We start from the raw sequence: 12,691 nt of genomic DNA on the forward strand, positions 1-12,691 counted from the left end.
GTAGGTGGACTGGACCTATTCAAACCTTTCCTTTTCTCGCCTTTAGTTTCTAATTCAATTACTTTGTACCAGAAAATTAAATATTACTAAGAATGGATTAGACAGTTTTGAAAACAAATAATAAGAGGAACCCAACAATTTTAAACTGGATATAACAAATGGATCAACTAGGAAAGTGCCTCACACATCTAGACCTTGCCTTTAAGGTGCCTTCCTTCTTAGTTATAGCAACGTAATTATTGTTCCCTTTATTTATCAGTCAACTATGAAGAAAACAAGGCGTTTATCATTCGGGAGAAATTTCAAAAGTAATGTACTATTGCATTAAAATTCCACAGACGGCCTAATAATAATTATTAACAACAATTATCAAAAGCTATAAGATTAAGAGACCATATCAAAAGAAAGATTAATAATTGCTTTGTCCTTACAATAAACAAAATTATGGAGAAGATTCTAAAAAATCATCAACTTGTAACAATAAAAAGTATTCAAAATAATGGATAATTTAGCTGTCCTCATTTAATTAATATATCCAAAATATTTCAATCCTGGAATCTAACCTCAAAAGTGGAAGAGGTTTCATCTCCTTAAAGTAAAAAAACTTAAACGAAATCCAAGTTTTTTTTTTTTCTTTTTGCTAATACATATATTTTGATTACAAGATAAATTCAAGCTGGATCCGTACTTAAACCGATAGAAAACTGAATCAAAACCAAACTCAAACGATATGAAACAGTCCATATGGATATAGTCAAAGAGATGATAACAGAAATGTCGTCAAGAGATTGTGAGCCCTTACAAAAAAAATTAAGCAAAAACAAAAAGTGGATATATCATGGTCGTTTATTTAATAAGCGTATGGTAATAACATATTGAAACCTACGTCCAAGTCAGCCTTCTTTGGCTGCTTAAGAACTTTTCAAAACATGACACCTTCTTCAACCCCAAGGAAGCAAGAAAAAAAAAGGTCACAACATATTATAAGAACCCAAAAAAAAAAAAAAAACACAAAAGACTTCACTTCTGATTTCTTTCTTTCTTCTCCTAACTTGTTCCTTTCCAAAAATATGGATCATGAAATAACCAAGAAAATCACGGCCATGTTTGATAACCGGCGGTTATTAAACCGCTCCAGATCATCACTATTCACAGCGTTTGCTTCCACAGTGATAGCTCTGATCGTTTTCACGATCATTCTCGTCTCTAATTTATCCGTGAGAGATTACTCGACCAAGGTGGTGACTATAGAGATCAAGACAGTTGTTCCTTACTTGCCTCTAAGCTCAGAGAAGGAGTTGAGCGAAGAGACCAACCACAACTATTCTATCAAGCAACAAGTCACAGTCAAAGAGATTAACAATCTTCAAGTTCTTGAAGTTTTTGGAGGCAAAGGCGTGTCGGAGAAGTTTCAACAGAGAGCAACAGAGTTTTTAAGAGATGATTGTGAGGTCAACTTCATGATGACATGGATCTCACCTGCGGAAATGTTCGGTAAGAGAGAGGTTTTGTCTGTAGAGAGCGTCTTCAAACATCACCCTCGAGGTTGTTTGATCATTTTATCATCGACAATGGATTCTCCTCAAGGTTTCAGAATCTTTAAACCGTTTCTTGATCGAGGTTACAGAGTTAAGGCGGTCACACCGGATTTGCCTTTTCTTCTCAAAGACACAGCCGGAGAATCTTGGCTTGAAGAGATTCAAACCGGTAAAAGAGATCCAGGAAAGATTCCTTTAGCTCAGAATCTGTCAAACCTCATGAGACTAGCTTACCTGTTCAAATTCGGAGGTGTTTATTTGGACACGGACATGATTGTTCTGAAGAGCTTTAAAACTCTTAGGAACGTGATCGGTGCACAGACCCTCGAACCGGTTTCAAGAAACTGGACAAGACTAAACAATGCGGTTTTGGTCTTCGACAAGAACCATCCTTTCTTGCTCAAATCCATTGAAGAGTTCGCGTTGACTTTCAACGGAAACGTTTGGGGTCATAACGGACCGTATCTTGTTTCTAGAGTGGCTCGAACCGTGGAAGGAACAAGTGGTTATAACTTTACCATCATGACACCTCCTGCATTTTATCCAGTGAACTGGATTGAGATTGAGAAGCTATTCAAAGTTCCAAGAACAGAGAAAGATTCTAAGAGAGTCCAAGTCAAGGTTCTTGAGATGCACAAGAGAAGCTATGGATTGCATCTGTGGAATAAGTTTAGTAGCAAATTCGAAATTGAACAAGGAAGTGCCATGGATACATTGGTTTCAGATCATTGTATAATCTGTGATCATGTTGTCTCTTTATCCTAAAGACTTTAATTTTTTTTTTTTTTTTTTTCATTTTGTAACTTGTAAGTTAATTCCTTTGTAGAATAGTTTGTAAATTAACAATGAAACCTTCAAGTTTTTCATTTTATTCAATTAAAATCCTAATTAATTTTTGTGTTTAGGCTGATAAATATCAAATACTGATTGGCCCAGGCCCAGGCCCATATAAATTGACTTTCATCAGTTATACAAATCATGTTTCTTATTCACACCCATAGCCCAATTGGCTAAAAAAACGGTTCAAGCTGAAATCGAAACTCGAACCGGACTGTGATGGTTTCCGATAGCAGCGAGCGAGTGAAGCTCAACGTCGGCGGCGAGATCTTCGAAACCAATGCATCGACCATTCAATCAACTTCTCCAGACTCTCTCCTCGCTGCTCTCTCGACTCCAACATCCCATGGATCGAACCCTGTGTTCATCGATCGTGACCCTGAGATATTCGCCGTCATCCTCAATCTCCTCCGTACTGGTCGACTCCCAGCTAATTCCGCCGGCGCTTTCTCCAAACAAGAGCTACTCGATGAAGCTCTGTATTACGGCGTCGAATCACTCCTCAGATCGGCGATGTTACCGCCGCCGCTTCTAGGTTTCGATGCGTCTCTAGTCTCCATAATCACACCGGCTGCTGACGGAGTTCCGTCTGCTTTAACCGCCACTGCTGGAGACGCCTCTCTGTGGATCGCTCACGGCGGTCAGATCTCCGTCTACGATTGGAGTCTTTGCCACGCTGGAACCGTTCGTACGCATCTCAGTGATATCACATAGATCTGCCGTGTGTGGGGCGAAGCGGCTGCAGTTGGATCTGGATCCGTTTCGGGGCTTCATTTCTACGATCTCTCCGGAGGTCGATACGTCGGATCTACGCACTGGACTGATCCGGAGGATCCGAGAATCCATAAGGCACGCGTCGCCGCCGTTGCTGATTCGGACGGTGGAGTATTCGCATCGTTTGAGTGTCTGCACAGAGAGAACAGCGTTCTCCAGATCGACAAATCCACTCTCCAAGTCGCCGCCGTGATCGGCCAGCAATCCGGAAGCTCAGCTAAAACCACCGTACCGGAGAAACTACGGTGGCTGCCAACGAACGGTGTTTTGGTAGGATCCGCCGTGCAACGTGGAGCGTTCGGATGCTCCGGCTACATCCGGATTTGGGACCCGAGGACCAGGAACATAGTTTGGGAAACGAACGAGCCAGGTTCGGGACGAAGCAGTAGGTTCGGAGACGCCTTAGCTGACATGGACGTGGACGTTGAAGACTCGATCATCTTCAAGGTATGTTCTAAGTCAGGAGACCTCGGAATGGTAGACATCCGTAGATTAGGTGAAGATCCATGGGTATATATGTCAGATGAGAATCCTGGTGCGTGGAAGGCCGGCGACGGAGGCGGTTACAGCGCTGTACATTGTTATAGAAAGCAAGTGTTGGCTTCTAGAGGTGGTGCATTAGAGGTATGGTCAAGTGTTAATGAGAAGACGAGTGGTGATCCAATTCGCAGAAGAAACTTTGTAGACAAGGAAGAAGATTCTGAGAGAGGGATGATTTCGAAAATTGAAGCTGGAGGTGATCGGCTCTTTGTTTCTCGGGAATTTATGGAAGGTGTTGAGGTCTGGGAAACTTCTAGTTTCTCAGGGATAACATCCGTCGAGTAATGGTGTCCCAAAGAACGAAATGTGTTTGTTAGTTTGGAGAAGGAGCTGAACAAAATGAAGAACAACATCAACATTCAAACTCTATGTAGTGCAGAAACCACTAGAAGTTACCTCATCTGTTGTAAAGGGATTCATAGATTTTGTCTTTGTAAAGTTTTTGGTCTAATGGGTATATAATTACAGTCACAAGTTAACTAATGAATCCATTTTAGAGACAGAAGATAGAAAAAGACTTTGTAGTGTTGACCAGTGACAAGGAACTGTATGTTTGGTTTTTAGTTGTGTGGGAAAATTTTGATGTAAAAGGAGAAAATCTTACCTTCATCTTCTTCATTGTATCTTAATTGATGTCTCTTGTTTAAACCCTTTTTTAAGTACTCAATATATATGTCAGCGTAATGATTATCTATCTTTTAGTATTCAAAGCAAGTTTCCATTGTATAGAGAGAGATAAGCTAAATTCAACTACTCTTTTGTCTTTCTTTCTTAACCTACTCAAACCTAATACTCTTCTTTCTTTCTTTTTTGATGAAATTGTCTACCTTTGTGAACAAGACAAAGAATCTTTCTTTATGTCTTTGCTTTCTTGCCAGTGTAATAAAACCTTTTGTTGCAACTTCTGGTAGTGCACCACACAAGGTCTTGAGAGGGGGAAGAACCCAACATTTTTTTAAAATGTAAGTTCTTCCTTGGATTCTTTAGATACTATTTGATACGTTTTGTTTTTGTTAGGTCAGGTTTTGGACCTACAGTTTCCGAAACACTTAAAAGGTTTGTCATGATGAAATTAATTTTGTGTTTTTTTTTTGTTGGTCTGAATCATTCTCCTTTTAAGAAAAATATTGGAATTTTCCTTTTGTTATGTTTTGAACAAAGAAATATTATTATGAGGAATGAATGGGGTCAAAAAAGAAGAAAGCCAAGTGGGGATTTCCCATGAGCTTTCTTGTCTATATGGTCCTTTGAAGCCGACCCCTCCTTTTGAATATTTGGACCTGGCTTCTCTCTTTTATTCTTTTTTTGGTCGGTACATATTAAGGAAATGTTATTATTTTTCCGGTTCATCAAATTTAATACTATTAACGTAACTCGTTTCACACAGTGGACGTTTTTAAACACATTAGATTAGTGTCATTTTATTTATTTTAAAATTTTAATCTATGGTTTGTAATATATGTTGACAAGAAGATCAAGAACCAAACAAAAATTTCTGAATCCAAGAAATTAAAAAACAATCCTATACAATGTTCAATGCTCAATTCTCTTAACATTAGTACAACAAAAGATCAAAGAGAGTAGGATCACTATATTCAATCATCCGACTCAGATCCAAACCGGGTTGGTCAAAATCAAGAAGACCACGTTGAGACAGAGTTTGATCTCGACAGAGAAAAAGATGAGTTCAAGAACTCGATGCAATCTTCAATAGCTTCTGCTCGGTGAGACTCTGTCTCGTTTACAGACTTTGACCTCTTCATATAAATAGTCGAGGAAGAAGAAGAAGACGACGACGAAGACAACAGAAACGATGACGTTTTTTTATCGGTCGTATTCCTTCGGAAGGATATAAAACGCCACGTTTTGGCGACTCTAGCTCCAATACGTTGGATCAATTTCCTCGCGGCCGGCGAGCTCCTAAGACCGAAACTGAGAATCCCGACGAGAACCACCCTTCTCCGGCTGTGATGTGACGAGTTTAAACCGTCGTGTTTTGGGAATATGGGTTCTTCTGTGGCTTCTGGGTTCGGATTAAAGCTTACTCTTTTGCATGCTCTTCGTGACATTTTTTTTTTTGGGTCTGATGAAATTGCAATGGAAAGAGAGAGAGAGAGAGAGAGAGAGAGAGAGAGAGAGAGAGAGAGAGGGAGGGGAGAGGAGAAAGAGATAGAGAGATGTGTCGAAGACCAAAAATATACTAAAGAAGAGACTATTTAATATTTTGAAGACTATTTATGGGTGTGTGTGTGTGTGTTTTATATATGACTTATGACTTAAAAAGACCTTTGTGTTGAAAATGTAAAGAGATGATGATATGGGTTCAGTTTAACAACCTTATTAAAAATTGAAACTTGTAACTCAATTTTTCTACTTTATAATTGTAGTGTATATATATCTATGAAATGGATTTAGTCGTTAAGATTATATGGATTCAGAGTATATTTTATCTTACATTTTTTTTACAATTTTTCCAAAGATAGAGAATCTTATGGAATGGTCTTTTCATAAATTATCAAGTCATCTAATGATGTATGTATTAGGAGTATTCTTTTTTTGAGAGATATTCATCTTATACAAAAAGTGTTTGGGTGAAGAAAATGGTACAAATTAATCCGGTTTAATCCTTGGTTTACTATTAAAAGAAAACTTTATTGGGTTATGTATGTGTCTTTGGTGGGCTTAGATGATTAAATTTCATGTCCATAAATTACTTATGTAACTCCTGACAGTAACAATTATCATGGGGAAGGGGAACGATTAGGTTTTCAAGGTTCCTTATTTCAGTTTAATATAGGATTTTGGAAAGTTTCCTATAATATTAGGTTTTCAAGGTTCCTTATTTCAGTTTAATATATAGGATTTTGAAAAGTTTCCTATAATAAGATCATACGTACATTAACATATATATATGAATTTTTGTGAGTCTTTTGGTAGCTTCCAATCCAAGTAAAGTATAGGATCGGCTATGGGGGAGAATCAAAAGGAAACGAGTTTCACGTTTGAGATAGATAACTTCTGGGAGAAAGGAGCTGCTGTGATACGGTCTAATATATTCTCCAGCGGTGGTGGCTGCGAATGGTAAACAAATATATATACATGTTCTGCGCTCAGTTCTCAAGATGGGGTACTGATTCAAGGTTCTTGCCTCTTACAAAGCTTAGAGAAGAAGGGCTTCTGGAAAACAAACTGATTATTCAAGTCGAAATAAATGTAGTTGAAATTGTTAACCAAGAGGATGCAACTGACAAGGAGATGTTAGATGTTCATGGTTTCCAACTTCTTTATTCTCAGGTATATATCCTTCTTGTTTAGAAATAGTTGGTTTCTACGTTGTTGTTCTTTTTGATGATTCCCCTTAGTTTTCTGATTAATGTATATTATACTTACATCTTTCTCTTGTTGACAGGTTACTTCAGCGAGTCGGCTTTTCGAGGATCACCCGGACATTGCAGTAAATTTCATACCACAGATCCCATTGGTGAAGACAGCGTACATGAGTTCCCTCCTCGGTCTTATCGAGACACTGAACAAGCCTTCACATTGCTTCACCGAGACTGAGCTATACAATGCTAAGAGGGAGTTGAATGAGCTAACAAGAGCGGGGTTTAAGCTAGACTGGTTGGACACAAAGCTTTATGAGCTTTCTTTTGATGACAAGGATCATAAAGCAATTTCTGATTGGTATCCACTGGAGGACTGGATCAAATTTTAATTTGTTGATGAATCTTCGAATGAGTGGAAAGTAAGAGCGGGATTCCCTCATCTTCTTCCTAATGAAAAAATAAGACTAATTAAGCTGTCAAATTCATAGCGCCAATATGTCTTTACTAACTTTTTTTCATTCAGTTTATTCGAAACAAGTACATTGGAATGCTTATTTTACCTTTGACAATCAAGAGAGTTTATTGCAGTTGTGATCACCCATACCCAATATAGGTTTAGGAGAAACATGATTAACAAATTTAACATTAAGAAGTTGTATTAAGCAAATGTTTTCATACACAATTCAAACGGCGTATATATGTGAAACTCTCTTATGTATACGGAGCTAAACAAGAGAAAATGTAATAATGCTGAATAAAAAATCAGAAAATGTCATCAAAATGCATATAAACCTTCACATCTTTTAGCTTTATAAAACAAGAACACACATGACACAACTTAATATATATTACTTCAGTATTTCTTCTTCTTGGAAAATATGGAATTCATTCTCGAATCCTAGGAAATTCCATTTAGAAGGAGAGAAGTGAGATAGAGAAGAGCTCGTCTTTGTAGCCATATCAGAGAAGAAATAGAGAGATGTGTGTCGAAGACCAAAAATACTAAAGAGGAGACTATTTATGGGGTGGTGGTGTCTTATTACTTATGACTTTAAAAGATATTGGTGTGAAAATGTAAAGAGATAATAATAATATAGAGGGTTCAGTTTAACAACCTTACTAAAAATTGAAAAACTTGTAACTCAATTTTCTACTTTATTATATCTATGAAATGGGTTTACTGGTAGAGTTGTAGTGGTTTTATAAATTCAGAGTATTTATTTAGCTTAGATAGATAATTTTCTTTTAAAATTTAGAATTTTCCTCTGTTTTTCATAACTATTACTGCGAATTTGAAGGCAGTAGAGATCTTATGGAATGATCTTTTTCATAATTAATTATGTCAGTAATGAGTATATAAGTTTTTTTTTTTGTTTTGAGGAATTGATGTCCAAAAAACTATCGGTGAAAAAAAGGGGTACAAACCCGGTTTAATCACTGGTACCTATATAAGAAAATTATATTGGGTTATGTCCACCTGTGTCTTAGATAATTAAATTTGTGGGTTCCTAATTTCAGTTGGATTAGGATTTTGAAAAAGCTTTTAAGCTACGAGTATAAATATATCTATATATACAAATTTTTGTGAGTCTTTCTTTTGGTAGCCTCCAAGTAAAGCATAGGCCGGATCCGATATGGTGGAGGATCAAAAGGAAACGACGAGTTTCACGTTTGAGATAGATAACTTCTGGGAGAAGGAAGCTGATGTGATACAGTCTCCTATATTCTCCAGCGGTGGTGGCTGCGAATGGTAAACCTATATACGATCTTTAACATGTGTTCTTTTTTCTTCTTCTTACAACTCATCGTCGATCGTACGTATACATGCGACAATTTTATAAATAACTCGTATCGTATCTGTTATTGATTAGGTATGCAAACCCTAAAATTAAGCAGCTAGCGTTTAGTTATTAATCTGTTTTTTTTCTTTTTTCTTTCTTAAAAGGTATGTTGACGTTTATCCCAAAGGATACGGTGCTGTTAAAGATCACTTGTCTGTGCACTTCTGCGTTGCGACTCCTGAATCACTCAGACTTGGATGGAAAAGACGAGCTGATATTTCACTCGTTCTTTTAAATCAATCAGGCAAAGAGCTCTACAAATCGCCTAAATATTGCAACTTGTTCTGCGCTCAGCTGCTAAAACGGGGTCATTCAAGGGTTTCCTCTCATAAGAAGCTTAAAGAAGAAGGGCTTCTGGACAAACTGATCGTTCAAGTCGAAATAAAAGTAGTTGAGGAAGGGGAGATAACTGGGAAGGAGATGTTAGATGTCCGTGGTTTCCAAGTTCTTTACTCTCAGGTAGGTACCCTTGTTTCTTCTGCTTTTTGTTGATGATTCCCCTTTTTGATGATTAACATCTAACATCTTTATCTCGTTGACACAGGCTACTTCAGCGACTCGCCTTTTAGAGGGTCACCCGGACATTGCAGTAAATTTCATACCAAAAATCCCATTGGTGAAGACAGCGTACATGAGTGCCCTCCTTGGTCTTGTCGAGACACTGAACAAGCCTCCAGAAAGCTTCACCGAGACTGAGCTAAATAAAGCTAAGATGGAGTTGAATGAGCTAACAAGAGCGGGGTTTAAGCTAGACTGGTTGGGTACAAAGCTTGATGAGCTTTCTTCTTATGACAAGGATCAGAAAGCAATGCTGACGATGGGGATTCACTAGTGGAGGAATTGTTCAAGGTTGTTGTTCACTCTTGGAATGATTGGAAAGTAAGAGTTGGATTCTCTCATCTTGATCCTAATAAAAAAATCGACTAAGCTGTCAAATTCATAGCGCCAAAATGTCTATATAAAATAGTAGTATACTAACTTTTTTCCATTCAGTTTATTCGAAACCAAGTAGTTTGGAATGCTTTATTTTACCTTTTTAAATGTTCTTTTCAAGATCAAAACAAAGTGATATTTTATCCCTTACATCATGACTCAATGTTCATCAAATGGTATTAGCAAGAACATGCACTAAACCATATGACTCAATGGACAGTACAATGTCAACCCACTCCAGCATTCCCCAAATCTCTCTCTTTTGGCGTTTTTCAATCGCAATTTCCGCACACCAAATCATTGTCTCTTTATGGTTCTTATCCACCACATACTTTTCCCACACAACTACCATTTTACCACCATAATTCACCAAGTTAAGATGAGCAAAACGAGTTAACGTATGTAATTTTTCCAAACCTTTCAAAATTTTCCATGATCTTTCTTTCGAATCATACCACTCGATCGTTTTACCACCAGAGCGGTAGAACACCTTTTCTATCACACAATAAGATGATGATCGAGCCCATCCACTATTTATCGCTAAGTCTGCGGTTGTCCATCTGCCTTTATGAAGCTTGTAAGTCACATCCTTGTCATCAGACCTCACATAGACAGTTCCTTCATATCCGATGCTATTGTATTCAGCACCTCCAAATATCTCCTCGTTAGGGATCTGCAAAAACTCCCAAGTTTGGGCCTTCGTATCAAAAACCTCCATCCAGTTCGTTAAATCAAGATTTTCGCAGCCTCCTGTTACATATATTTTTCCATCAAGGACGCAAGAAGATTGGAACACACGGGCCACACGCATAGGTGCTGCCTCACGCCATGTGTGAGAACGACAATCCATGACCGTGACGCTAGACGAAGCATTCTTATTCACTAATCCTCCAATAGTGTAGATGTTAGGACCAACCATTACAGCATTCGACCACAATGCAGATGGAGAACTAGGAGATGAAATAGGGACCAAAAACTTTTTGGAGTTAGATGGTACCCGACAGAGCGTGAACCAACGTAGTGGCTGAGAGCCGGTACATAGGCGTAAACACACATAAAGACAACTCTCCGTGCGGTTTAGAAGGGTTCGGGTCTGATAAAGTTCAGATGAAGCAAGGAGAGAGCGGAATCTCTTGGAGACTAAAGAAAGAGTTAGGTAATGCAATCTTGAGACGCGGGCTAAGCAGTTATATACCAAATCATTAGGAAGCATCAGAATTGTCATCCGTCGTCGTCGTGGCTCTTCTCCATTCATGGCGGCTGTGGAAGGTATAGTAAAACCTCTATAAATAAATAAGGTCGAGACCATAAAATTTTATTAATTTATAGAAGTTTTAAATTATCAATAAATTAATTTATAGAGAGATTTTTTTAATTTGTTAAAAAAAATTAAAAATAAGATTTAACAGTTATAACTAATATTTATATAAAATCAATTAAAATGAAAATAACAATTATCATGTTTTGACTATAGCACACAAATTTTTTTATGAAACTCTAATAAAAATTAATGTGTAGATATATACATATATTTAAATAATTTTATATAATTATTAATTTATATTATTGATGGTACCATATATTTATAAAGAATTTTCAAAAAAATTATTATCTTATTATATTATCGAAATGTGTCAAAAATTACACTAGTTCCAACATAGAACCGGAGAAATTTATTAATTTATAGAGGTTATTAATTTACAGAGTATTAATTTATAGAGGTTCTACTGTACAACATAGTAACATTAAAATACATATATTGTATCTCTGCTACCCAAATAGAGAGATACAATATTATGTACTTTGCTCTGTTTCTTTTATTTTCCTTTTTTTTTTAACAATATTTGGGTTCACCCCTAGGGGTGAACTTCTCCATTCACCTCCTTATAAAATAAGTAAATAAAATCTGTATACATTATTATAAAATTAAAAATTTAAACCGCTCTTTAATAAACCCAAACCGACATATATAAAATCTAAACACTAACCATCTCATTTGTGAACCCAAACCGACATATAATTTTGTTCTACTTGTAAAATCTAAACCCTAACCATCTCATTTGTGAATCCAAACCGACATATAATTTCGTTCTAATTATGAAATCTAAACCCTAACATCTCATTTGTGAATCCAAACCGACATATAATTTCGTTCTACTTGTAAAATCTAAATCCTAACCATCTCATTTGTGAACCCAAACCGACATATAATTTCGTTCTAATTGTAAAATCTAAACCCTAACCACCTCATTTGTAAACCCAAACCGACATATAATTTCGTTTTAATTGTAAAATCTAAACCAAACCGACATATAATTTTATTCTAATTTTAAAAATCTAAACCAAGTCAATATTTAACTTTCCTTAATTAAAAGTATACAGAATTTATTTCCTTAATTTGGTTTGCTTTTAATTTAATTTTGATTTATTGTTTAAATAAAATATTAGATGAAAGATTCTGATTGGCTGAAAGAAGATGGGGTGAATGGAGAGGGGTGAACCTAAGTATTTTTTTTTTTTTTTATAATTGTATATCCTTTTTGAATAAGGAAGGAGTTGCAAATTATTCTTTGGACTAATCACAGCTTTTAACATTAATCTAAAAATATACAGTATAAAAAATCAAAGCGTGTAATAAGGAGGATATCTCTGTTTAACCTAGCCTAGGGGGTTGAGACTTGAGAGAGTCTCAATCAATCAAGAAGAATGTGTCACAACTCTTCAAGTATACCAAAAACTAATTATCTATACACTAGAGAGTGTATCAAACGTAAAACAAATTGTATCAAGCAAATCTTTTCATATACAATTCAAACGGAGTAGAGAAAATGTAATAATGTTGAATAAATAAATCAGAAAATGTCATCAAAATGCATATAAACCACAACAACTCAAAACACCC

The 12,691-nt window shown here is 36.5% G+C and overlaps 3 protein-coding genes and 3 pseudogenes across 4 annotated transcripts; 4 read left to right on the forward strand and 2 right to left on the reverse strand.

Annotated features, from left to right (window-relative positions):
- Window positions 1–929: 929 nt before the first annotated feature.
- LOC104745062 (uncharacterized) lies at window positions 930–4,373 on the forward strand. Its single transcript, XM_087488039.1, has one exon. It carries the CDS (start codon window positions 930–932, stop codon window positions 2,301–2,303), a length of 1,374 nt encoding a protein of 457 aa, XP_087344165.1. The 3' UTR covers window positions 2,304–4,373.
- Window positions 2,595–4,373, forward strand: LOC104745063 (protein ENDOPLASMIC RETICULUM-ARRESTED PEN3 pseudogene; annotated as a pseudogene). The gene has a single exon (XR_015582026.1). The product of XR_015582026.1 is annotated as a protein ENDOPLASMIC RETICULUM-ARRESTED PEN3 pseudogene (transcript).
- Window positions 4,374–5,165: 792 nt separating this feature from the next.
- Window positions 5,166–5,906, reverse strand: LOC104745064 (uncharacterized). The gene has a single exon (XM_010466233.2). The coding sequence runs from the start codon at window positions 5,756–5,758 to the stop codon at window positions 5,324–5,326; it is 435 nt and encodes a 144-aa protein (XP_010464535.1). The 5' UTR covers window positions 5,759–5,906; the 3' UTR covers window positions 5,166–5,323.
- A 745-nt stretch (window positions 5,907–6,651) lies between these two features.
- On the forward strand, window positions 6,652–7,537 carry LOC104748072 (MATH domain and coiled-coil domain-containing protein At2g42470-like). The gene is given in 3 exon segments (XM_087486900.1): window positions 6,652–6,784; window positions 6,787–6,983; window positions 7,099–7,537. Coding segments are annotated over 3 exon segments (630 nt in total). The 5' UTR covers window positions 6,652–6,657; the 3' UTR covers window positions 7,405–7,537.
- Window positions 7,538–8,649: 1,112 nt separating this feature from the next.
- On the forward strand, window positions 8,650–9,688 carry LOC104748073 (MATH domain and coiled-coil domain-containing protein At2g42470 pseudogene; annotated as a pseudogene).
- Window positions 9,689–9,813: 125 nt separating this feature from the next.
- On the reverse strand, window positions 9,814–11,049 carry LOC104748074 (F-box/kelch-repeat protein At4g23580 pseudogene; annotated as a pseudogene).
- Window positions 11,050–12,691: the final 1,642 nt, after the last annotated feature.

Source organism: Camelina sativa, chromosome 15 (assembly GCF_030686135.1).
Source record: "Camelina sativa cultivar CO46 ecotype springtype chromosome 15, ASM3068613v1".
Classification (NCBI taxonomy): Eukaryota; Viridiplantae; Streptophyta; class Magnoliopsida; order Brassicales; family Brassicaceae; genus Camelina; species Camelina sativa.

Excerpts from the sequence above, each read along its gene's own strand:
- LOC104745062 (XM_087488039.1), top strand. The coding sequence starts at position 930 with ATGACACCTTCTTCAACCCCAAGGAAGCAAGAAAAAAAAAGGTCACAA.
- LOC104745064 (XM_010466233.2), bottom strand. The coding sequence starts at position 5,758 with ATGTCACGAAGAGCATGCAAAAGAGTAAGCTTTAATCCGAACCCAGAA.